The following is a 27592-nucleotide window of genomic DNA, read 5'->3' as shown; positions in this document are numbered from 1 at the left end:
AAAAAAAAAAAAAGAAAAAAAAAAGAGTAATCAACAACAATTAAGTATTAAATTGGGCAAAGCTGTTAAAAAAAAGTATTAAATTGGGCTTTTAACGGGCCTATATGAGCTGCATCAAGAACCTAATATTTTCACGATTCCAAAAATAAATAAAATAAATCTGATGGAACAAAAATTTTAAAAAAAAATATTGACAATAGTTAAGTAGTAATATACATATTTTTAGATTTTATCTTGTAACATTTTAATATTGAATATAGACTTCTCATAATTCATTTTAATACTTTCTTAATGTCATTATATAAGAGTTTTAAGACTTTTTTGCTTTATTTTATAATATTTCTCAAATTTCTATTTACAATTTTTATTAATATAATAATTTATGACTATTTAAACTATGAAGTATATATATATATATATATATTTTTTTTTTTACAACAGCGTACAAGATTTACTCAAACATGCCAGTATATTTTCGTTTTGGTAGACGTTTTATAAATGAGATAATATTTATTGTTTATTAATCTTTATGATCTTTTCACCCAAAAACTACAAGGAGTACCGTTTAAATTTAAGTTTAATTACACATTTCATGTTAATACATAGAACTAAATATTTTATATCAAACACAATTAATACATCATATCAAATCTATATCTTAGTAAGAATTGAAAATACAAATAAAAATTAACAAAATATAATTAGCAAAAAAACTTCAACATTATTTAAAATATATTTGTTATGTTGTTATCTCATGAATATTGATTTCATCTCATGTCATAATCAAATTTAAATGAGTGAAATTTACAAAATAAAAACATATATAAAGATATAGATGCATTCTCATCAAATAACTGAAGATTCCTTCTATAAATTATAATTTATTTCAAATTATCTTATGTTTTAACATATGCATTACAAAAATACATGTGTTGAAATTATAAAATCAAACATAAAAAATTACTAATATTCTTAACTGAATTTTTTTAAATGATATATATTACTAATATATTAAATAACTTTTAATATATATTAAAAAAAATAATCTAAAATAAATTTTATCGTTAGACATTCAGTTTGGTAATCACATTCAACTATTTATTTCATCGTAAAACATAATTCACTTCTTCATAGATTAGAGTTAAAGTTTTAATAACAAAAATAATATGAGCATCATATGTATATTGTTAAGTATTTTAAATTTAACAATAAAAATAATCATTAAAAAATCAGTTAACATCCACAAAATTTTTGGAAATCCAAAAATATCCTAAATATTATTCTTCTATATGTCATAATTTCATGAGTAATACTTTTGTCAATTTTCATTAATTAACCAAAAATTCACTCCTACAAACTCATATTACTACATGCATTAAAATCTTTAAAATAAAACATATAAAACTATACTAATACACATCATGTTTTGAAATTTTTTCTTTTCAAGTTCATTATTCTTTCAAGGTTTTGTGTACTTACAATAAAAATTTATATATAAATACAATTTATATCCGACCAAAATTATGTTAAATAACTTATGTTATCTTTTTAACTTTATTATTCATTATTTATTGATTAATATACATGCTTAATAAATTAAGTTTTTGCTTACACATGTCAAATTTTATTGAGAATACATGTATAATATAATTAGCACACAATGGAAAATATATTAATTGTGTTAGTTTCCGTTTTTAATTTAGAAAAATAATTTTTTTAAAAATATATACATGTCATTCTGTAAATATAATTAGCTGTCCTACTACGTTTATAATTTATATTTAAATTCTTTTTCTTTTAAGATTAGACCAAGAAATTCAATATAACGTATGATTGTTTTTGTATAAGTTTAATTATTGTAGATTTTTTAGGATTTTCTTTAGGATAACTACGTGTATCTTTATTGTAAAATTATATGTATGATTTCTTTTATATTTTTGAGTTATAGATTATTTTTACATTTTTAAAAAATATAAAGATGTAAAATTCTGTAAATATAATTAGCTGTCCTACTACGTTTATAATTTATATTTAAATTCTTTTTCTTTTAAGATTAGGCCAAGAAATTCAATATAATGTATGATTGTTTTTGTATAAGTTTAATTATTGTAGATTTTTAGGATTTTCTTTAGGATAACTACGTGTATCTTTATTGTAAAATTATCTATATGATTTCTTTTATGTTTTTGAGTTATAGATTATTTTTTTGTTTGGACAATTCCTTTTTCTTTAGAATTACAAAATTGTAGAATTTACAACATCATAATAAGATTTATTATTATTTTAATAATTTACAACATAATAAGATTTTGACACATTATATAATAAGATAGTTTCAAGATCAAGCAATTAACATGTTTCCTCTCTACTTAACAAAAAAAAAAAAAGAAGACAATTAACATGTTTTTGAATCGTTTACATTTCACAATATAAATGGTAATAAATACCTAAGGATACTTATTGTTTGATTTCCATATTAGTGTAACCATCGTGTTAATTTATCTTTTTTTTTATCCCTTCATTTCATTGAATATTAACACTACACTATATATACATGGAGGGTTCTAAAGAAGGAAAAAAAAGTCTAATTCAACCGGGGTACCCACTACCCCAAGTGTATCAATTTTATCCGTCTTTTGCTAAACCATCCCATTAATTTGACTTGGTTTCAACTTTCAAAAGCTGGATTTTAAGTTAAAAGTTAAACTCGAGATCTATATTTTCGGTATATAAACTCCACAAAAGACTCAAATTTGAACTTGTAGTTATGGTCTCAAAACAAATTTCACTTCACTTACATAAATAATGAAAAGGAACTCTTCCGCACCAATTTGTAAATCAAATATAGCTTAAAGCCAAAAGAACACAACTTAATTACATCGATCACCACTCATGATCACCACAATTACAAAGCTACAAGCCTACAACAAAAAATAAATAACAACGTTTTAAGTAATGTGCCACCTTTTGCAACACTACTCTTGTCCATACATACAAGCCTCACACCCAAAAAAATGAAAATAAAGAAGCATACACATGCACATGCAACAAACTTGGAGAACCAGTTAAAAATCAAACCAATAGTTAAACACATATTAACAAATAAACACAATCTAACTAAGTGATGATAATCCAATAGTCATCGCTTTGTTTTTCGAAAGCACACATATTCTCTTTGACTTGTACGTGAATCACATTCACACTGAAGATTCCGACCAAGTTTACGTCTAGAATTTTCCCGTTGCGACAAACACAATCTCTAGACCTCTTGGTCGAGAGTTAATTCCGTAATGGAATTCAATTGAAATCACGGACGTGGAAGGAATTAGGGTTCTTGATGACGATGTCGTACATGTAAACGGAGTTGAACTTGGAGAAGTCTCTTGGTAAGGAGATGAGGTCGATGGTTGAGCGTTTGTGGTACTGGATGAGATCGGAGTCTCCATGGAAGTATCTTTCCCACCCGAGACTCCTTAGGATTTGTTCAAGCGACGAGTAAGACGAGACGACTTCACCGGTCGGCAAGTAAACCAAGACATTTCTCCGGCCGTGCGTCTGATGAGTAGCAACCCCACCGGACTGGTTTGGGTTCTCCACTAGACGTATCACTCCATTATTAAACACCCAAACGCCTGACATGGCTTCACAAAATTAGCTTTTGTTATGCGTATATATATAGAGGAAGAGATATCTATAGGTTTCTAATTAAGGGCTCTCGAGCGATTGCTTTGGTGTTTAAATTATGAATTTATGAGAGAATTTGTGTGTGGACTCTGTATTTATAGCCATGAGGAGGTGATTATCTCTTTTAACATTAAAAAATAAGTCATTTTTTTGGATATGAGTCAGAGATTTTTCACAGCCGCCTTTCCAAACGTAAAGTGGAACAGTGGCACAATACCTCAAAATTTTAAATTGATTTTTTCTTTATTTGTTTTCACAAAGTTCTTTGATTTAAAATTGATTTTTCTTTAAAACAAAGTATGGATTCATCATTTGCTTGACATGAATATGTTAGCCAGATCAATTATATAAGAGATAATCAACTTAATTACGTGACAACTTTTGGAAGTTAAGAAAAGAATCAGATGAAAAAAATCGAAACGCATAAAAACCCATTTAGACGGGACACAACATCCTTGCTAAAAACATTATAGAAACGATTGTTAAAGTATCACTTGTTTATTTGGTTTATATTCTCGACAGTGACCTAAATTTAAAGAAACAATTAATGGAGGATTGTGAGAACATACAGAGCCGACACACTTGAATAAATGTATTAAAAAGTGTGTCACAATCGTATGGAGAATCTAGATATTGTGGGTCATGCTTATACCATTCCTCTTCTTCTCGATCTATATATATCTGTAAACAATATTGGTTATTATTCGATAAGGCTTTATTACTTGGCTAAAGGTTGATTGCATCTATAACTAGACTTTACAAAAATGGGTTTTTTCTTTTATTTTCATAGTGTATGCCTTTTACTCTTACACCTAAGTACTGTAAATATTTTGTGTATTCCTTTTCAGAATAAATGGTGAACATACTAAATACTCCTTCCGTTTCAAAATATAGGATGTTTTAAGCAAAACACACAGATTAAGAAGATTTTACTTTTAATAAGTTAAACCAATCAGAAATAATACTGTATAATATAAAATACTAAACCAATCTAAAAGTTGCATTGAAATTTGAAAACATCATATATTTTGAAACAACAAACTTCTCTAAAACATCCTATATTTTGAAACAGAGGGAGTATTACTTTGTAGCTTATGAGTAACTGATAGTCTAAACGAATTGGTGGATGTGTATCCGACTATTCCATACCAAGGCCTTATGTTTAGGGTAATCCTAATTAACAATTTTAAATCCACTTTCTCAGCATTTATAGCAACACACCAGCATGCAAAAACACATTAAAAAAGGACCCTAGTGGTGGGGGCTAATTCATTTCCGAATAGCATATATATATATGAGAGAATAACGTATTTAATTGTCTACGAGACTATTCTCCATCTATTGATAATTTCTAATTAGTACTTTTCGATATTAATAATAATAATAAAAATTAGTTATCCGAGGCTATTCGACGTAGTTTAATAGTTATTCACCAAGAAAAATATTCTAGCCAAGCCAAAGTCCCATTTTATTAGTGCATGCTTACACGGGAGCTTAATACGTCAGTGGCCGAATCATTAATTATAATTTTATAATTATAGACATCGTTTTCGTGATAGAAAAATTCGTATTCTGGTTACATAAGTAGTAAAACGGAATATGTACTCTCGTAAACGTCTCGTTCAAGGAACGCGTGTTTTATTTCGACAGGAATGGAATTAATACAGCAAGCCAACCACGAGTTCGAACAAACTTGTGTACGTATATGATCACTGGCATTTTACATACGTGTTGCAGAATCGTATTAGTTTGACCCATATTAAACAAACGTACATGTACAAACTCAATATATATAAAAGATAGTTCTTAGAATTTTTAGAAACTCTTTACAGCAAAATGCTCGCTTCTTTCCAGTTAACGGTTAGTATATATCTGTTTATGTCCGATTGCTTTATATATACCCTTTCAATTTATATAAAATTTTAGAAGGTTTCAAAAGTTCTTTGGGTTCAACGATATTCGAATGATTAAACAAAAAAAAGCTTGTTTATTTTTAAGCAAGAGATGCGCGCATAAAAAAGCAAAGGATTTCTTATTTTTAAGCCTATCCAATGCTTTTAGTTTCTGAGATGATTTACCTAGATTTTTATCTATTTGCTTTCAGGTTAGCCAAAGTGAAAAAAAAAAAACTATTGCCAATTAGTCAGAAATAGAGTTAACGTAACGTTCTTTAAAATAACATACTATAATTTGTCTCCGATAAATATTGTTCATCTTATAAAATAATTTCGGACTAGTGCGAAAAGAAGTGGATATCTGATTCAAATACTAATATAAACGCTAAAAGCTAAAGATATAAAGATCAAGATGCATGGGCGGGCAAATGAGTGTGGAGATGCCAAGAGTTGTTTAATATGGAATTGGAACTAATTAAAGGTATAGAGATTGGGGAATATATACACAAAAGAACACGCATATTTTTGTTCCACGTGAATTATAATTTAAAAAATGTGTTGGATGAAAAAAAGAACATTACCAAACGATATATCTTGTGGCAGGGGCTGCATTGTTCGGAATAATAAAATTGATTATTTGATAATAAAGAAAGTCCAACATTGTCTTTACATGCCTCTTGTCGGACACAAATGTAATCAGTAGCTCTAGTAAACTTAACTTAGGCTCCTTTTAAATGTGAACTAGGTAATTAGTCCACGCAATGCGTGGTTGTATGCATAATAGTTTTGATTATATTTCTTAAATTTTCTTAAACTAAAATATTGTTTTACTAATGTATAATCTCAAAAAAATCATACTAATGTATGAATCTCAAAAAAATTATAGCAATTTCTCAAAATAACACTTTTGTCAACATTTTTTTGGTATGATTATTTATTATAAAAATTTAAAATATATAAATTTTTCTAGAAATAAAAAATTAACCAATACCACAAAAAATTATTACAAATTGATTAGCTATATTAATGTAAATAATAATATAGAAATTTAAACATTTTCCTAATATGAGAAAATCTATGTTTATGATTATGTTTTATAGAGGTTAAACATTGATTTAAAGATTTTTTCTTAATGACATTGTAAACATAAGACTGTAGTATAGTAAAATTGAATCAAATAAAATTATCATAAAATTTAGTAACTACGTATAAAATTATTGTATATAAAATATTCCTCCTTTCAAAGTTTAATGCAATTAAAAGAATTAAAAAATATTAAAATTTTACCAAAAACACTTTTTCTTGAAAGATAAATATATTAGTTGGAGGAATGAATGTAAAATTATTGGGTAGGAGTTACATTTGAGCTAAATGTAGAGTTCAATAGAGTTAAATGCCTTTAAAACTGGGTTAATTATAAATAAATATTTTAATTTATTTTTGACTTAAAAGAAAAGAATACCAAGTGGCTCAATCAAAATTTAAACTTACACTTTTTGATTGTTTTGTTGATATAAAGTCAACACTCACACATAATATTCCAAATTGAAAATATTATTTTTGAAGACAAACTAAATTAGTTTTTTTTAATTATATGAACTTCAATCAAAAGATTTTTTAAAACCCCAAGAATAACTTCAATCATTTTGTTTATTTTTTTTTTCACTCATCAATTTAATTAATAGTGCTAGATTTCATACTAATGGTTTCATCTTTAGAGGATTTAGTTTAATGGTATTTTAATAATTATATTATTTTCTATATTTCACTTTTTCATTTTGCGTAAATCAAGAAAATCAATTTTTATAATTAAGTTCTTTTTGTTTTCAAAAACCTCAAATCTTAAATAATATAAATATTATATTGATCTTTACATATTTTTTATTGGATCACAAAACAAAAATAGACTTTACAAAATAAAATAGACTTTATAAGTGGATAATTATATTGATCATTCTAAATTATTAAAAATGATACATGAATATGTGAGATAACCATAGTACATGATAGAGAATTAGAGATGGATCTTTTCAACTTCATGACTTTATTGTGTGGTGAATATTGTAAGAGTATGAAAAATAATGACTTATAAGATACTAATCTAAAATAGATAATGAAGATAAACCTTTTAAAAAAGATTCTCAAATAAACTTGATTTTTTGTTAAAACCAACATATGTGAATTTAAATTTAGCTATGGAAATTTAAAAAATAAATATGAATAGATTAGAAAGGCAAGAAATATAAAAGAAATATTTATTTTTATATAAATAAAATAAAAATTGAAAACAATGTTAATTATATATAATACTTTTTAAATTAAAATATAGAATCAAACTCTTACAACACATATTAGAAATAACAACATTTGATATTGGTTTTAACAATTTTGTTACAGTTTTGTTAAAAGAGATAGAAGTTTTCAGAATTGCCTCTAAATTTTTGAGATACTTTTTATCTTTCTTTTTATTTTTAATAATTGTTTTTTACTTAAAAAAAAAACTACATAAATGAACAAAATGAAAAAAAAAAGTCAAAACTGTACCATGGACAAAACTTGTTCAGAAATTTTTAAAAGGATTGTTGAAAAAAGACAAAGCTTAAGCAATACCAAGTCTCAGCAACTGTATTCTCCTAACCCTCATCAGATCATGTGCCTCCTCACTTGAAAGTCTAAGAGTTGATGGATGCAATTGGGAGAAAACCTTATGGTCCCCAAAGAGTTTAGATTTAGTGTTGGAGAAGATTCATGTTCTAGATCCATTGGAGGGTGATTTTTTAGATTTGTTGCCATATGGAAGTTTGGAGAGGATCTTTGTGGATGCTATCAAACTCAAGTGTTTCACCGGTTCAGCCTCCGAGATCTACCGTACTTCTGCCATACTAGAATATTACCCATGCCTTGAGCTCCTAGAAGTTGAACTTTCTGAAAGAATTGTGTTGCACGGCAAAAGACAGCGTTTGATTGCATCTCTTCAGAACCTTAGCCCAAAATCCTTGTCGTCGCCTGAGGATGCTCTCTCTGCTCTGTTGTCTAGGTGAGGATTGTTAGAGATTTGACAATGATACTCTAAGAGACTAAGACATAATATTTTGATTGATCTCGTTTTAGGAAGTATGTAACCTAGTTTCTCTTCTACCTCGCATGTATAAATATCACAATGTATAATACTGTTGAATATATCAAAAACACAATTCTTTACATATTATGGTATCAATACCCTAAATATTTTTTTGCTTTTTTTCGGCTGCCTCTTCTTCTTCTTCTTCTCTTTCTCGCCTATTCTCTCGTTTTTCTTCCCTCAGCCGCCTACCATCATGGCCACCCTTGACACCACTCAACCTCTCCTCAACATTAACATGGTGAATGTTACGAAGCCAAGTGCACTCTCTCCTTGATGGTCAATTGGTCATGATCTCTGAGCAAGTTATTGACCACCACTCTGAGCATCATCCAGCTGTTCTATATCTTCACCTACTATTGTGTGGTCAGAATAAGTCTCGTGTTCTTCCAACTCCACAGGATTTCGGCTTCGTCTGTGTCCATGTAGGACTGTATCAACTGGTCAAGATTTTCACTAAACCCGCTTTGCAGAAGATTCGTCGAGACACGTCTCCTGTAGTGCCAACAGCGAGCATCAGATATATAAAATGAGGTTGAAAAGTGTGGCCATTATGGCAGAAATTTACCAAAGTATTACCTGCTACAGAGTTCTCTGAGTTCCATGTTCTCGTTATCATCCGGAGGAAAGAATGTGTCAGCCCTTCCAACTGAAACTGTGTCCTGATCAGAATGTTCTTCCGACCAGTCTTGTATCGTGCTTTGGAGATCAGCATCATCAGGCTGCATCTCTGTGAGTTCTGTGCGGGCGAGGGCTTCTCTGTCCTCGTCCACGGATGATATCTGGGATAACTGATTTGGAAAACTCTCAGGACCATCTGTATCTGCCTCCTCTCCATGCACTGGTTTCACCATTAATAAGTTGCCAATCGGATTCTTCGTTTCCCATAATCTCCTCCTCGGTTTGTTCCTCTAGAGGGACAGTTAGATTAATGCTTTCAACCAGATTTTCCTGGAAATTTGTTGTCCTGTTTATCAGTCTCATGGTGGCAATTTCTTCGGAACTTTGCAAAGACTGTTCATAAGGTATATCCATAGTTTCTCGAAACTGACAGCCATGTCTGTCCTCGTCTCCATGAATTGAAGAGGATGAACACCCAGTAGCCTTCTCCCTTTGATGGCTAATCAGGTCCACTTCAGCACCATTTCATCTTAGAGAGAAATCATCAATTTCTGACCGTTGCCAATCTTCTACACGTGCAGTCCTTTCTTCCAAACTTGTGCTCTGGTTATTATAGCGTCTGGAATTAGTTACCTCATCCAGTGAACATTGGTTTTCAGCCTCTCTGCCATTTTGATCTGAGCCACCGCCTGCATCATTGATGCTATCTAGACAATTTAGATCGTTTTGTTCACCTCTATTATCATCATTTTCAGAATTTGATGAGGTCTCCGAGTGACTGCTGCTCGCTTGACCAGAGACAGACCGGTCAAGTCTGGATATAAATTCCTCCCTGGGATGGAAATTTCACAGTAAGAAATTACGTTCTTAATCGCTCTAAAGCAACAGAAGTCTCGATTTCAGGTTCAAGTTGCACTTATAAGATGAAACAGAAAGTATACAGATTAAGACTCATACAAAATGGGACTGGCATTTAACTTCAGGATGGACAAGGCCAACAAAGAACGGAAGAACTCCAAAATTTACTAGATCTGTTAATCCATAATAATCGTTAAGGTTTGAAAGCATATGGTCTGCATTGGATATTGACCCACATATATACACAAAGAAATGAAAGCTTCCCAAAATACACAAAGATATGAACGAATATATTAATACAGATGAATTAGCTACCTCAGCTCAGATACAGTGTGCCTTTCTCTTAGAAAGCCCAACTCAGTAGCTGCAGATGATGTTGGTTTCTCTTTATCATCGTTGTCACCATTTCGTAAGAATCTCCCCCTTAGCAATGCCTGCAAAAGCAATTGAAGATCATGATTTCAAGCTTTGTCTACCAAAACCCAAGAGATAGAGTTGATACATAGATTCAACTCTCAACACCAGACTTCAAACAACCAATGTGCCAATTAAGCTGACTTGTAATGTGATAAACAAAAAGATTACATAAAAATATAAAGAAGTAACTATGATGCTCAGCATATCTAACAACTCCTATGACTCAATCGTCAAGTTAGAATCCCTTTAAGAGTAAGTATAAAATGACGAAAACGTGAAAGGAAGGTATATATAGGAAGAACGAAAAGTCATCATATAAACTCCATCAAGCATGACTCCATCCTCCATCTGACTATGAATTTTCTTAATCATATTAGACAAACAATGTGACTACACAGCTTTCAGTCATCGTTTGTCTGAGACAAAGGTTCAAAGTTGCATCTAGAACTAGTGCTAATCATAGAGTCTACATTTATTCCAGATACACGAATGTAAAATCTTAGGAAAGGCTGGGGCCTGTATGTAATTAAAAGAAATTGGTAATTGAGTTGACTCGACTGTATGTGTATCTGACATAGTGAATTTGGACAATACGCACATATTTAATGTCTGAGAGACAATAACAGTAAGGCAGGAAACAATAAAGAAGTCTAATGAACAAACCTGAATGCGGTTGCGGTGAGTAAAGTTTGATACAGCATGATGCTGCGTCAAACCCTGCAGCTCTGTTTGCCTTTCCCTCTCAGCCATTTTTAACATATCCGCCCACGCTTGCCTACCACATAACTTGCGTATACCTCTTCTAGCATTTTCATTTTGGATGCAGTTCGCATTGACATCTCTACCATCAAGTACTCTTTCGATCTGGTTAACAACTTCAATAGGTTGTTCTTCCCTGAGATCACCAAGACCAGGTCTCTTTTGCATCCTTAACCAATTTAACCCACAAGGAGTCTCCATGGGAAGAATCCGCCATATCAACTTAAGACAGCTGACTGCGTTTACTTCCTGTAATGAGCGCAGTCCCAATCCACCTTCCTTCTTTGGTTTGCACAACAGTTGTACACTGTGCTGTTTAGATGTACACTGTCGTCAATTTCTATATAATCTTTTGATATTTCATTTCATAAGTAGTGTGAGCCGGGTGAACCAGTGTAATTTCTATGCTAAAACATCACAGCAGGGCTTGGAGCAGTGAAACCCATAATCGAATAAGCAGAGCTTGGAGCTGAAGATCAGGACTGAGAGTAAAAGGAGTTCATAGAATAGAGTAGGCACGTGACTATCTCAATGACAGGAGCTTGACACATGGGACATTCCTCTAGCTTCCACTAGCTTCTTCGCACACTTTTCGCAAGTGGTCATATGTCGCACACTTCTTCGCACGCTGGTACTGATTCATACATACCTAAACAATAAAAACTCGTTATTGCTCTCACAGCATACACAGTAGATCCCTTTCCTTACATATTCCCATTTTGTTTGACTCGTAGAAACCAATCGGATTCTTCGTTTCCCATAATCTCCTCCTCGGTTTGTTCCACTAGAGGAACCGTTAGATTAATGCTTTCAGCCAGATTCTCCTGGAAGTATGCTGGCCTAGCCTCTTTATCAGTCAGTCTCACGGTGGCAATTTCTTCAGAACTTTGCAACGACTGTTCATGAGGTATCTCGTTAGTTTCGCATAAATGACAGCCATGCCTGATCTCGTCTCCATGAATTGAAGAGGATGAACACCCAGTAGTAGCATCCACCCTTTGGTGGCCATCATTTCTTCTCAGAGAAAAATCATCAATCTTTTTCTACACGTGCAGTCCTTTCTTCAAAACTTGTTATTACAGCGTCTAGAATGAGTTATCTCTTCCAGTGAACTTTGGTTGTCAGCCTCTCTGCCATTTTGATCTGAGCCACCTTCTGCATCATTGATGCTATCTACACAATGTAGATCGTTTTGTTGACCTCTAAAATAAATCAGTTTCAGCGCATTTGATGAGGTCTCCGAGTGACTGCTGCTTGATTGACCAGAGACAGACCGGTAAGAACAACTAACTCCGCCTATACCTGTTAGACACGGCATTGGCATAGAGTTTAATTTACCTGGCATAGAGTTTCTGGTGGATCTCATTCAGTATTTTTATATCCATCTCTACAGGTGACGAAACACTGGAAACGCACATACCAAACTGGAAACGCACATACAAACGAAAACTAAACAAAATGAATGAGACAAACAAGTTTTCTACTAAGAAAGGGAGTGAGAACGCAATGTATACCTGAAGGTCGATCTGCCCTTGTATAAGAGAAGAATAGGTGGTAGCCCATACATCAAGGGCCTTGGCAAGAACAAATTTAGTCTGTGCAAAGAGGGCCTTCTCCAGCATCAACACCAAATAAGGCTCCTTCAACCATACCAACAACTTGTTTAACCTGTAATTCAAATGCAAAAAATAGTCACAAAAAGATATCACCTGGGTTCTACAGTAAAGGAGTGTCCTAAAGTCGAACAAACAACTCATGAATTAATATTGTCAAGCTAACAAAATTAGTTAGAAACTGTCAGCAAAACATGAGTAGGTATTGTAAACTTGTAATTAATTTGTATCACATAATGTCCAGACTTAGCACAAACAAGAGAGAACATATCCCAGCCAAGTCAGTGACTTAATGTCTTAATCCCACGGAGAAGCCTAATCTTTACAGACAGAACAGAACAATACGACTCAGAATAGAACAAACAACAAAGACAGAGAAAGTCTCATCAGAATCTTCACACTGAATTCAAATTCAAAAATTCAGAAAAGAAATTACACAAAAATAAGATTCCGACTAGACTGAGATTGAGACAGACATAAAAAAAAAAAAAAATCGGCAACATAATTCATCAGACAGGACCTAATGATCTTCTTCTATGCCCAATTATTTTTCAAAGTGCGAAGAAATGATTCGCTCTAATTCTCAATCCAACACACTACCTTAGAATTGAAATAGTGATCCCTCGTTCCATTCCACGCACGCTCATGTGAAACACCTGACGAAGAAGCCGGTTCCATACAAGTATTTTAATTAATTTTTCTTATAATTGGGCCAATATGTTGTTCAGTTAAGCCCATATTTCATATTCTAAGAGTTGGGCCTTAAACCCGAATCTCTTGTGGATTAGTCAAGTGTGTTCAAACACGAATGCAAATCATCGTGACCTTTGAGTTTGAAGAACTCAAAAACATGGCCATCTCTGTCATGACTCCTCACCTGAATCAGACATATGCATCTGCTTCTCATGAAAAAGGTTTCTTTTTTTTTATCCAAAGTTGGTTTCGTTTTTTTTGTTAAAATTCGAACTCAGTGTTGAAGATTTGTGTATGGTCATCTGGTTGGTGGTGACTTTTTTTATCAGGAAGAACGTGTAGATACACGGGTCAAGCAGTGGTAACTTAAAAAAAACACAATCTCTCTGCTCGAGCTTCTACCTTGAATTGATTGAATTTGAACGTGTTTAGAGTTTGATTGGATTGGTACTTTTTGGTTTCACAGAGAGCTCTGCCTATACGTGTGATAACAGTGGGGAAAAAGAGATCAGAAGGTGTTCGACTCTTGGTCGATGAATACAAAACCAAGCTTAAACCTTATTGCTCCTTTGAAGATTCATTGGTTCGCTCCAATCCTAGAAATGCTCAGTACGTTGCCTCTAATTCGACAGACCCAATTCGTTTCTGGTAGCTTTCTCTGAAAAAAGTAGTCTTTTTATTCACATTCACAGGGATGTTAGAGCTCAGGTTGAGGATGAGGAGGTTGCTATGATGAAGCTTATTGGGTCTGATGATTGGGTATTTATTATTAATAATCTCTTTAGAATCCTCTATTTTAGTCATTGTGGTTGATCATTCTAGATTGGGTCTCATTCTGAGATTTTAGGTTGTGGTGCTTGATGAGAGAGGCCGTGACATTGATTCAGAGCAGATGGCTGAGTTACTTGGGGATGCAGGAAATAGTGTAAGCTCATACTTTTCTCTCTGTTCTTACATCACCTATAACCATCTTGCAAACTAATTAAATTGATTGTATGTAACGACTTGTTAGGTTTGAAGCTAATCTCATCTTGACAAACACTATATTTATAAATGGAAAAATTAATAGGATAATTAAGCAGTAAAGAATGTGGCTATCTCTGTTTTTAGGGAGCTTCGAGGATATCGTTTTGTATAGGTGGAGCTTATGGACATGGAAGAGAAGTGAGGAAGCGAGCTAATGTGACCGTTAGACTGTCCTCCATGGTTCTGAATCATCAGATAGCTCTTGTGGTATTGATGGAACAGCTTTACAGGTGAAAACATTGATGCTTTCCGTCTCTGCATTCAAATTACGCTTTCATATGCTGAAATGGGTTTCTGTTTTCAGGGCATGGACTATTCTCAAGGGACAAAATTACCATCATTGATGATGCATGAATCTGTTTTTTGGGTTTCTCTGTTGCTTTCTCCTGTATAAAGAAACTACATTACCAAATAGCTTCTTCGCTGGTAGTGTTATCAGAGATTGTTTATTGAACGTCGAACTTTTGCAATCCAAATTTGCTTTGCTTCTGATTGAGTCAGATTCGGCTCATCCAGTGGGACTTTTGTTCTTGTCTGTTGCATCACTATTTTTTGGTCATAGAAGTTAAAAATGAATGTAGAAGCAACAGTGATTGTTCAACATATGATTCTGATCCATGCATCTCCAACTCGTGGAAGATGAGACGATCCCCTTCATGGTCTATAAGAGGTCTACTTTGCTTCTTGCAGGTTTAGCACCAAGAAAGAACCAAACAGGCAAACACAAAAAAAGTAAGAAAGAACCAAACAGGCAAACACAAAAAAAAGTAAGATCTTGATTCCACTATTTAGGTAACCATTTGTGATTCATGATCATTCACCCTCCTTATTATCAATGTTTATATGTAAAAGGCATCCTCAAAGTCAACTCTCTTGACAACTAGAGCTAGAGCTGAGACAAGATAGGAACCATTTCAGGCCAAGGCTTAGGCAATGCAGCAAGCGGCTCAGCCCTAGACATTGCCACACTGAAGGCAGGCCTCATGTCTATATCTTCATTTTCTACCTTTTTCCACTCAAAGCACTGAACCAATGCTCCAACAACAAGCGACACTAACCTCATCGCAAGTCCAGCTGCAGGACACGCCCGCCTCCCAACTCCAAATGGCAAAAACCGAAAACCATCTCTATCGCCAACAAACCCTTCAAATCTCTCCGGCTTGAAAACATCCGCTTCTTCCCAAAGCTCACTGTCCCTATGAACAGCCCAAGCATTCACCAACAACACTGTATTTTCAGGGATCTCGTAGTTGCCTAACTTGAATTTCTTGGATGAGCAGTGAGGAGGCAAGAGTGGAGCAGCAGGGTATAGCCTAAGCGTCTCATAGATGACACATCGAAGATAAGGTAAGCTCGAGAGATCTGAGTCTTGTATAAGCCCTTTGTGTTTAACATTAGATTTGATTTCTTCTCTAACTTTCTGAAGCTGATATGGATGGTTCAGTAAAAGCGACATTGCCCATTCCATTGTCACCGGTGAAGTATCTGATCCTGCATTGAACATTAGCACTACAATTCCTTTGATAACATCATCAGAGTAGAATTCAGGTTCTGATTCTTGGAGCTTCAATAGTTTCTCCACAACCGAACCAGTGGAATCAAACTTCTTCATTCGAATATCATCAACGAGTCGCTGGAGGTACTCATCTCTCATCCTCTGCATCTCAATCACTCTCTTCTCAATACCTTTGTATCCAAACCACCTCAACACTGGGAAATAATCACAGACACTCATCGACAATAGGGTCGAGAAAAACCTCGATTTGAAATCATCTAAGAACCTCCTTTCTGATTCCGGATCACTATCTTCCACCCCACGTTTCCCAGATACTAATCTAAGCATAACATTAGCAGTGAGAAGATTGAACTGATACTTGAGATCCACTCTCCTAGACTCACTGGATAATCTAAAGAGGCGGGAACATAGATTTGACACTTCTTGGTATCGGATGAAAGAGGTCTTCTGTAAGCTGGCGGAGGAGAAGACCTCGAGAGTAGAGAGACGTCGGAGAGTTCGCCAGAGATCGCCATAAGGAGCAAATCCGAAGTTTTTGTAGGCATAGCTGAAGTGATCAGAGGTGATGGTTCGGGGACGGTTAGCGAGAGTTATGTCGTGATTTGTGAAGCATTCTTCGATGGATTGTGGAGAAGAGAGGGACAAAACGGCACGGCATCCGAATCTGAGGAACACAACCGGGCCGTAGTTTGAAGTGAGGTGACGCAGAGCTTGTGGTAAAGGATACTTCTTGATGAGGTGAAGATGGCCGATGATCGGAAGAGGCTTAGGGCTTGGAGGTAAGTTAGGGTTTTGTTGACTCCACAGTAACTTGGAGATGAAGAAGACCAAAGTAGCTGTGAGGATCAAGAAGATGAACCAGAGGTTTTCCATATTCCGTTTTTGGTCAATCTCGTTTCAGATGAAAAAGGGAAAAAAAACATTGCGTTGACCAAACCTTTGTGGTCTCAACTCTTCAGTCTCTCTCATCAACATCGAAACACTGTCGTTTTGATATCAATCTTTCTTTTGTCAGCAATTTCTTGTATTAAAAGGATCAGTTAAACAAATGGGAAAACATTGTTTACACAAGGTTAAAAAAGATTATGATTTGCATTTGCTTTGTCTTTCATAATTTTATGGATTTTGAAATAAATAATAGAAAAGAAAAATAATTTGAAAATAATTACGAATGGATTTTGAAATTAATAATAGAAAATAAAAATAATTTGAAAATACTTACGAAAGGTTAAGAAAATCAGCTAAAATTCTATTATAACAAACTCGTAATTCCATTATACAGAAAAAAATTCAACAAGTATATATACGCAAATTTTCAAGGTTTAGCATAACTCATGTAGATTTATAGCATAACTCACGTAAACGGTCTCCGGTTGGAAACGTCTAGTGTTACATGCTGATTAAAAACTGGAGTGTAGAACTTCAGAAATATAGAGTATCGATCTGCAGTTGATGATCATCATTAGATCGATACAAGATGCTGATCGACATTGGCATAAACTATATATATAGAGTATAGTTATACGCACGCATGCAAATGGTATTATTTTCATATCGTCATTCTCTAATGTTTCAAAATTTAACAGTCCACTTATGAATTGGATCCGGATTAACCGCTTTCGACTGAGATGTAAAGTCATCTTCGATTTTGTTCTTCAAATGAAATGAATGTATTTATATATACTAGGATATATTCCATGCTTAAAGCACGGATCAACATTTTTTTTAAAAATTATAATATAATAATAATAGTTATTGTTTTATTTTTTTAAAAAGGTTATTTTGTTTGAGATAATATTTATTTTAAATTTTTATGTAAATATATTAGTCTATTTGAATACTAATTATTTTAAAATATTATAGTATTTTATTTTTGACGTATTATTAAAGTTTTATATTATTTGTTTATTGTATTTGCATCATTATTTTGTGAAATATAAAATAGTAATTTTAATATTATAATTGTGAGCAAATAAAAATTATTAATTTATTATTTATATAATTTAGTTTTACCAACCCACCAATTGGAAATTAAAACACCCATTTTCATACAATGAGTAATATATCTTTGTATTAAAAATTCAAATCACAACATATGCAGAAAAAAAATATGCATTTTATTAATTATAAGTATTATATGAAAATTTCAAACAAATTGTAAATAAAATAAAATAAAGATGATAGGAGAATCATAATTTGAAAACTTAACAAAAACTTAGAATTTAGTTATTAAAAATAATTGTATTTGTATACTTGGATATAAAATCTTAGTTTTTAAAATTCTGATTAGTTTATATATTTTTTTAAAAGATAATTAGTAATTTCGTCCATAATTTATTAGAGAGATAAAAAAAATTTTTAGATTTTTTCAGATATTTTAATATTTGATCTGTGAGTGTTTTTTATTTTTAATTAATTATATTTATTTAAATTAGTTAATTAAGCTTAATTAATTTTTTCTAATGGCAATTGAATGTAATTTTTTATATATTTTAAGGTTAGTTTCATATTTGTACTTCTCAATTAATATAGTAGGATATATATATATATATATATATATAGTTTTTTTTTGTTTTTTTTTATTTATTATTTTATTATGCTTCTCTTTTGCTTTTGTTTTACTTATGTTTTGTTTAAACTAAAACCAAAACATGTACTCTTTCCTATGAAAAATAATACCATTTGCATGCGTGCGTATAACTATACTCTAACAAATAATGCGAACAATTATCATTTTGAAAAGAACAAAACTTTTCATTTAAATACTAAAAAGAAGATTTTTGATTGGAAAATTAATTAAAAGCGTTAAAGAAAAAATTATTACCAAGGGTGGAACTTATAGCAGCAGATTTTTTATCCACATAAGACCAATGACGGTGATGCCATGATGGCCTAGTGCACCAGCAATGATGAGTATGACCGTCCACCACGTCATCGAGTTGGAAACCACGTCAGCGAGTACCAACGCGCAGAGAAATGTCACAGCAATTGAAACCACGGCTACCGATAGAATTAAATTCTGAGAAACGTCTAGTCTAGATACCGTCTGGTTTACTTTAGAGCATTGTCGAAGCTCTGAATTCGATCTGTGATAGTCTTCGACATGAGATTGCTTGAAGAAAAAATAAAGGAAGGTGGTAAATAAGAAAGAAGGTAATAGAAAAAAGCAGGTGGAAGAAGAAATGAGATGGATGAATCCAATTTATTCCCAAAATTGTTTCTCTTTTTAGAAGAAAAAACAAAATAAAAGAAGCGAAAGACTTCACATAAAATTACATATCCATATTGGTAATTATATGGTGACGCCACACCAAAAAACAAACGCGCTTTCTACAAATATACATGTAGAAACTTCAACCGATTAAATTAGTATCAATATCATTTTTCATTTAAAAAGAAAATATATATCAATATCATTTCATTTTACTAAATATTTCAAGAACAATATTGTATGTCTCACGAATCTTTCCGTAGTTCATTCATAAATACGATATTTTTTATTTCTTCAAATTTCTAACATTGTGGTCCTACTACATTTTTGGCCACTTTCAACAAAAGAGATAACCTCTGCATTTAAAAAAATTATTCCGTTTGTGTCTTACTACATATATACTACACTTGTTTATTTGTTTATTTACCAACTTCTTCTACTGTTGTATTTTTTCACTTATTTATTTATCTAAAACATACTTTTTTGACGAAAAAAAAAAACATACCTTTTTTTCCTTTTCTATTCTGTAATTATATGAGCTATTTGTTTACCTTCAGAATTAATTAATTTGAGTAGTATAAATAATTAATTATTATTAACATTCCTGGTAAAATGTTGTAAAAAAAAAAAAAATTCCTGGTAAAATCAAAAGGTTAGAGAAAGGGGACTGCGATACCAATATTAATTAGATGAATATTCTTTTGACAAGGCACAAACAGACAAAAAAACTTTAAAATTTGATGTGAGTTTGCATGTAATTAATATATTTATTTACCAACATCTTCTTTCTGTTCTATCTTCATTGTCACAAACAATATTTTAATTTATTCTGTAATTATGAGCTATTTGTTTACCTCTAGAATTAGTTAATTTGACTGGTATAAATAATTGAATGTCATGAACATTCCTGGTAAAATCAAAAGGGTAGAGCTTAAGTGACAAGCTTACGCGATTACAAATCCAAGGATAGATGAATATTCTTTTGACAAATCACAAACAGACAAAAAAACCTAAGAAGATTACGTGACAAGCTAAATTACACGATTTCTTCATTTACCAAACTACTCTTTTCGTCATCTTCAAACTTTTACCTACCAGTCCAATATAATTCATAGATTATTACAATTACATTCGATATCCAGCAAAACTAACAGCGACAACTAGCATCCATTACATTATCATTTAATGTTGCTATTCACTCGTGTTTCGATCTCAAACTAACTTTCTTGTGCAAATTCATATAGAATCCTAATTTCGACCCAGCTAGATCAGTTTTTATAACTTAAAAGTTAAACCGACAACATTTTATTTTGCTTTTCTTTTGCTTTTGTTTTACTTATGTTTTGTTTAAACTAAAACCAAACATTTCCCAATAAACTTTTGTGAACCAGAAATGTATTTGTCACTCGTTGTGTTTTTTTATATATTTATATTAACATTTTTTAAGTACATTTTGGTTTATGCCCTTTAAATTTTACTTATTTAATTTGTTTTTTACAATATTAACCCATAAAACAATTCCATAAATAATATTGCAGAGAAACTGAAATATTAAATTTTTTAAATTGACCAATATTTATTACATTTATTGCCATAAAATCTTAACAACATCTACACATTCCGATTTTTCCAAAAACAACTCTACCCATTAAAGTTTTAACCCATTAAATCTCCAAAACTATTTTTATGGATGTTAGATACTCTCAAATTTAAATGATATACAACATATTTTCCATAACAAAAGTTTACAATCTCCATAATTATATTAACATTAATAAATTTCCTAAACCAAAAATCTAATTATAAAATGTCACATTAAATATGTTGAAAACCCCCCATATAATTTGGTTTATTTTTTATTTTTTTGAGGAGTTACAAAAAAATTAAAATTCTATTAATTATCATAAACTATATATATTGACATGGAAAAATTATAAACTCTAAAAATATGCTAATTTGGTAGAACAATTAACAAAATTAAAATTGATAAAAAAACTTATTTTGATTTTTTTTTTTACGCAAAAACTTATTTTGATTTTGGTGAGACGGGTTGGCATTAATCCCATATAGGGAGTTAAATGGAATTGTTTTTTTTTAAAAACACTTTTAGATGTGTACCCGGAGATAAATGTATTACTAGATTATATATATACCACACGGGTTAAAACCTTGAAAACACTACAAAAATCCTATACTTTGAATACTTATATCAAATACCGGTAAAATTTTATATTTTTTAAATTAATAAAACAATAATAAAATAACAAATAAATACAATATAAATTTAAAATTTTTAAAATTAATATAGTAATCCTAGTATACTTCATTTTACTAGATTTGTTTCCATCTATCTCACTTTTTTTTTTTTTGGGTCCAAATAATCGAATGTCAATGCTCGAGAGGTTTTGATAAAACATTGAAGAAAAAAAATATCTGAATGGTTTAATTACCTTAGTTTTCTTTCAACAGTAGCAGGATGACTTACTAATGTAGTCGTGCTACAACTAGAACGGCTAGTGAGGATGTGATGGTCGCGACTATATATTGTGCGCTTCCACATGCACCTGCTATGTCTATGTGTATTTTTGGCATTTCACATTGGAGAAGACTGCGATGTAATCAATGCGTTTCTGACCGCATTTTTCAAGCTTGTTTACAAAACCTTCAAAGGATAGGATTTCTATCCAAGAAGCTCCGATGTTTCAAGCATCTTAACATTTTCTAATTCTTCTCCAAAGCAAATAGGAAAGATATCTAAAGTTTATGGAAGATAATATAACTCAAAGTTCTTTACTAGAAATTCATGATGTAGATGATCATAATAACTCTGGAGTTAAAATTTTATGATAATAATAACTTAACATATCTAACTCGTTATATATTCAGGATAAGTTTAAGGAAAAATTGTTAACTTGAATTTTCATGACTTTTTTTTTTTTTTTTTTAAGTCATTTTTAATTTCCAGATTTTATCAAAATGGGTGAGTAAAATAAAATAAAAATCTTTGTATTAAAGCTTACATGTACGTAAAACAATATATATATAGAGATATAGATATATATGAACTTAGATTACTTAGTTATAATTCTTAACTAGTTTTGAGTCTTTTGACATGCATTTTTTGTCTTTAATAAAAGACTGCACTAAAAATAAAATCCTGTGATTTTTCTCCAAATTTCTTTAAGTCCTTTAAGTATATGTATGAAGTAATTTTCGTCTTAGAAATATCGGTTACCCGAAACAATTTAGTATTCACAAACAACTTTATCATTTTTGTTTGTAAAATTTATAAAAAACATTATATGTATTTAACATCAACAGATATAATTAAGGAGAGAAGGTATCATCACAACCTCCATCGCAATCCACTTTACCCTTCTCCTTATTGCTCAACAAAAATACGAAGTCGAGGTTATAAAGAACAGGAATGATCAACGCAGAGCTCAAGAACACAAGCACAGGCCCAAAGATCCATAGCATCAAAGGCAAGCCCATGTAGAACAGTCTATTACCTACCGTGTTGAGCAAGAAAGCTTTCTCGAGTAGCTCGGAGACATACTCGGGTGTCACGAAGCTTCCAATTCCACTGAAATCATCGGAGAAGGGTTCTTGAGGAGAGTTAATGAGGATGTTGACTTGGTTGATGAAGCGAATGGAGAGTGAATGAGAAAAGAAGGCGAAGAGGAAGATTGTGAGGATGGTTACGTATTTGAGTGCGACTGTGAAGTCACCATGAGCGCCATATACGGCGTCGTTTAACGGCTTCTTGATGCTATAAGTACTGCTTAAAACGGCAGCGAGGCCTGCGCAGAGGAGGATGCAAGTAGTTGCCATTAGCGTCGCTCCCATTATCGTGTTTCGTAGCGTTTGTACCGCTAAGATGTTCTTTTTCTCGTTGTCCTGACCAAGAGACATTCATTTACTGTTAAATTCATATACCGACCCCTAATCTAATTTTTTGTATATGCAGTTTTCCATTGAATTCGCGGTTACTGAAAACTATGGTATTGTTCAATGAAGTTTACTTCCGAACTCAACCAGTATGATGATTACTACTTATAACAATCACTTATAACAAGATTTGAAAGACTATGTTGGGATATATCGTTTTCGAGTAATATATACCTTCATGATGGCGGCTACCCAAGATCGACGTGCACGCGAATTAGTCCCTACGATCGTGCAGAATGGATCGGTTCGAACCTTATACCACAAGTAGATGTGGTAACAAAACATCATAAGTAGAGCACATGGCACAAGAACAGCATCTAAGTACCATTTCTGCCACTCCATTTGATCTCTCTTTTTCTATGAATCTCTTTCTTTCTTGCTCTTGTTGTCTCCAAAACTCTTATAGTGTTGGTTTATTTTTCTTGGCCCTTGTCTCCATATATTTATAGTGAAACTCCTCTCTAGTCAAAATCTTTGTTCCGCAATTTGCCCTTTAGAATTACAAGGGCCACCATTTCTTTTTGGTTATTCATTTTCATATAACCTCAGTGTTGATGCTTATTGTCTCTTTATGACTTATTAGTGTTCACTTCTGTACCCCACTTTGTGAGATGATTTGGAATCTACGTTTAGCCCGCATATATTTATTTTGTTACTAAACATTTGGCCTTCCTTAAATTAAGGTTAATTACCACACTTGTCCCCCTTTTAGACCTCTTTTTTGAATTTTGTCTCTCATTGCCTGTATATTCGCACATGTGATATATAAATGTCCGTATATATAAAGGAGACAAGACTTTAGATTAGATGGTTTTGGAACATGTCACAAAGATGATAACAGAATAGATTTAGTTGTAGACGACGCCATGTACACATGTTAGTATGTTACACTATGACCTAACTTATCTCCACGTCATTACAGTCTTCTACATTTCTAGTGCATGTCATTTAATTTTTAGTATAAACTAGAACTATCCCAAATCGAAAATGTACATCGCTGTATTACAAATCAATTTCCGTATTGGTCACTACAAATATTCAAGTAAACGATTTATCTCATTTTTTAATTCCCAACGCGGTACTCATATATTTGGTACTCTTCGTAGGAAGGATCTCGCGCGATTGTGGAACAGGTGCACTTAAATCTTTTTATAAAAATAAAGATAAAAAAATGAATAATTGAAAGAATATAAAGTAACTTGTAAAGTTTCTTGAACATGAGTCAGACCCAATTGGTTAATGGTTGGTTCATTTCTTGTCTATAAAGAAATACATGCTTATTGAAATTTAAAACCCTTTGTCCTTCTGTTTCTTTGTTCATCTACGACTACTTTATACCTTTTTGTTCACACTATTTTTATTAAGATAATGTGTAGATAATATAAATATATATGTACGTATATTGACTCTACAAATAGATGTGAAAGTAACATGCAAATTCTGTATAAAATATGTGCATGCTCTCATACCAAACACACAACACTAATAAATATGTTTACAGTAACAAATCATTACATGTACGCACGAATACTAGTTGAGAGATATGGACAAACCACTTGAGTTTCAGGTTTAGCCTTTACAAGTTTAAAAAACCAAGCAGCCGTAATTAATTACTTAAACCCTGAACAAATATCTAGTTTTGATAAACGTAGTTGGAATCGTAATACTGTATAATTAATAAGAAAACCGATCGATTGTTCAAGTCATATTTACTCTATGCAAACAATTATTTTAAGTCGGTCAAGTGAATTATTTGGTCTAGTGACTGATGATGAGTCTGCGGCAAATTTTAATATATAGAGTCCTAAATCCTAATTAAGATTAACTTGTAATCTTCGAATAAAGAAAGTAAAACTTGTATGACCCCAAAAAAATCAGCGAATATTCCAATAAATCTTGAGGATTCTTCTTGATAAAATTAAAGTATAATTTTCTGATCAGATAAATTAGGCATCAATTAGTTGAGAATATAATGCGCTTGGGGAAACAAATTATAAAGATTATAATAGAATCTAAGCATCTTGTAATTTCCATGTGATCAAATTACCTTACTTTTTTTCTTAAGGGCCGGGGGTTAGATTTGCGATTCATGCATGAATCGACATATCTATCGGATGCTTATATAGTATATATTCCGCACGCTATATCTGACGTTTACTTTTAAAGCTATATATACAACTCTCCGGCTTCATTTTAATAATCTACCAAATATGTACATAGTTTAAAACAACGTATGTGCATTCAGTTCATTTCCACGTTTAGATTTGTTCTTTTTAACTAAATAAGACTCTGAAATCTTAACTGAAATTGAATACTGCAACAAATTAATTCTGAATATAATGTCTTAATAATACCAAAAAAATTTCTGAAAGGACATGCTTGATTTGTGTTTAATGATAACTATATGTCTAGAGCTACGAAAAATAGATCATTGTTGTTGGTGAATATTAAGTTAATATATACAGTATGCCTCATAGAATTTCATCATGTATTGGGGTAAAAAAGAAATTCATCATATATATAAGAATCACTTTAAGAAGAAGAAAAAAAAAGTGAGCAAGCAAATAAAGTTTAGACCCAAGTTCATAGTCTAATTAATATTTTTTTAACGAATAGCTAATCATGTCAATACTTAAATTTAACACGCAAGTTCAATATAGTAGTATCTGCACTATTAAAAAAAAAAACTAATCCAAATTAAACACTAAAACAATATACATGGCCGTAACCAATCGTTTTAAAAGTTGTCTTGTTTGGGACAAAGGAAAAAAAGAAGAGGGTGGTGTCTGCGTGCGATCCAATACAAACTAACAACAACACTACGGAAAAGAAATCTCTAGAGATCGATCGAAAGAAAAAAAAAAAAAAAAAAAAGGAAGCACTAACATGTCTTCATTTTTTACACGATTACTTTATTTATGGTTTATTAACGTATTAAGAGCTCATCTTATCTTAAAAGTATTAAAACAAATACGGAAGTTCTCGTCAGCAAATAGAAATGTGTGAGGTCCACGTTCGACCATATTTTAAGTGTATATTAATGCAAAGCCTAAACCTACTCGCACGAAGCTCTCTAATGCTCTAACCTACCCAATTCCATTAATTTTTAAGTATAAGTGTGCATTACCTTTTGGGTTCACCGTTCATTTTAATACTAGAAAACAATTACGATTTGTTAAGAACTAATTTTGTATCCATCTGCTACAAGTATTATTGAAAATTCGTTTTTTTTTTTTATATTTATAAACAATAATATAAAGAAGTAATCAAGTGTTTTCTGTGTGTTCTTTTAAACGAATGAAAGAGTATAGTGTATATGTATCTGATATTTTGGTACGTTAATTAATTAAAAATATAAATAAATGGTGTATAGATTTGTAAGTGTCTTGTTTAAAAGTTAAAATAGTCCAAAAATTTGTGATTAGTGGACAAAAAATTATAAACGACAACTTGTTTTCGACCAAATGAAATAAGGTTTTGAGTGGCAGTAATGTATTATAAAACTTTATCTTGTTTTCTTTAGTCTACCGTCTTAAACTTTTTTGTTAGGAGTTTTGTGATATTTTTTATTTAACTTTCTTTTTTATGACGCATAAATCATATTAAACATTGACATGTAATGTTTAACATTGTAGAATATGGGGTAATCTATATTTTGCCTCCCACAAAAAGAAAGGAAGAATATGGGGTTATTTTGATATATATATATATAAATAAATAAATTGGATCTTAATAAAGTAACTAATATTGGTGACAAAATAATATATAAGAGAAATGTGGTTTCCGTGTAATTTAAATATACGTAAAAACCATTTCCATGAAAAGTTAAGAACTCTTTGAAACCGTTTGACATCATAATAAGATGAACACGCAAAAACAAATTATGATGCAAGAAAGTAGAAATGATTTAAAACTAATAGGTTGGATATAATAATGTGTCGGTGAGTCATTTAGGTTTGAGATTTGTAAAGGAGTTGTGTTAACCTGAATTTACTATTTGACGCTCAAAAGACTACTTTATAACGTTTTATATACATATCACAAACGCATTATAAATGTGGATAAAAAAAGGGTGAGTTACTAGAATATTGCATAAAAGCTTCCTTATTACAAAAGTAACATACAATTGTTTGTTATTATTAGATTAACCCATTATACCTATACTACCCCTGAAATTAATGTTGGGAAAAAACGTAATTACGGCTAATGCCATTAGAAAAAAAAAAA

The 27592-nt window shown here is 31.6% G+C and overlaps 4 protein-coding genes and 1 pseudogene across 5 annotated transcripts; 1 reads left to right on the top strand and 4 right to left on the bottom strand.

Moving 5' to 3' along the window:
- LOC104769271 (flowering-promoting factor 1-like protein 2) lies at positions 2804–3756 on the bottom strand. Its single transcript, XM_010493437.2, has one exon. The coding sequence runs from the start codon at positions 3637–3639 to the stop codon at positions 3298–3300; it is 342 nt and encodes a 113-aa protein (XP_010491739.1). The 5' UTR covers positions 3640–3756; the 3' UTR covers positions 2804–3297.
- On the bottom strand, positions 8693–13566 carry LOC104769269 (annotated as a pseudogene).
- LOC104769267 (putative RNA methyltransferase At5g10620) lies at positions 13771–15395 on the top strand. Of its 2 annotated transcripts, XR_764353.2 has the most exons (8): positions 13771–13882; positions 13991–14022; positions 14128–14270; positions 14354–14420; positions 14509–14586; positions 14772–14917; positions 14992–15113; positions 15378–15395. XR_764353.2 is itself a non-coding variant. In XM_010493433.2 (7 exons), exons 1-7 carry the CDS (start codon positions 13777–13779, stop codon positions 15029–15031), a joined length of 612 nt encoding a protein of 203 aa, XP_010491735.1. In that variant the 5' UTR covers positions 13771–13776; the 3' UTR covers positions 15032–15202. The 2 variants fall into 2 exon arrangements, 1 of the variants encoding a protein (XP_010491735.1); XM_010493433.2 differs by lacking the exon at positions 15378–15395 and having other exon boundaries at positions 14992–15202.
- LOC104769268 (isoflavone 2'-hydroxylase-like) lies at positions 15328–19436 on the bottom strand. The gene is made up of 2 exons (XM_010493434.2): positions 19028–19436; positions 15328–17185 (listed from the first exon to the last, which is right to left on the bottom strand). Exon 2 carries the CDS (start codon positions 17074–17076, stop codon positions 15574–15576), a length of 1503 nt encoding a protein of 500 aa, XP_010491736.1. The 5' UTR covers positions 17077–17185; positions 19028–19436; the 3' UTR covers positions 15328–15573.
- LOC104769265 lies at positions 22613–23799 on the bottom strand. Its single transcript, XM_010493432.1, has 2 exons — positions 23540–23799; positions 22613–23314 (listed from the first exon to the last, which is right to left on the bottom strand). The coding sequence occupies exons 1-2, from the start codon at positions 23705–23707 to the stop codon at positions 22742–22744; spliced, it is 741 nt and encodes a 246-aa protein (XP_010491734.1). The 5' UTR covers positions 23708–23799; the 3' UTR covers positions 22613–22741.

This window comes from Camelina sativa, chromosome 20 (assembly GCF_000633955.1).
Source record: "Camelina sativa cultivar DH55 chromosome 20, Cs, whole genome shotgun sequence".
Classification (NCBI taxonomy): domain Eukaryota; kingdom Viridiplantae; phylum Streptophyta; class Magnoliopsida; order Brassicales; family Brassicaceae; genus Camelina; species Camelina sativa.
Note: the sequence above shows the minus strand (reverse complement) of the source record. Positions and strands in the feature narration are given on the sequence as shown.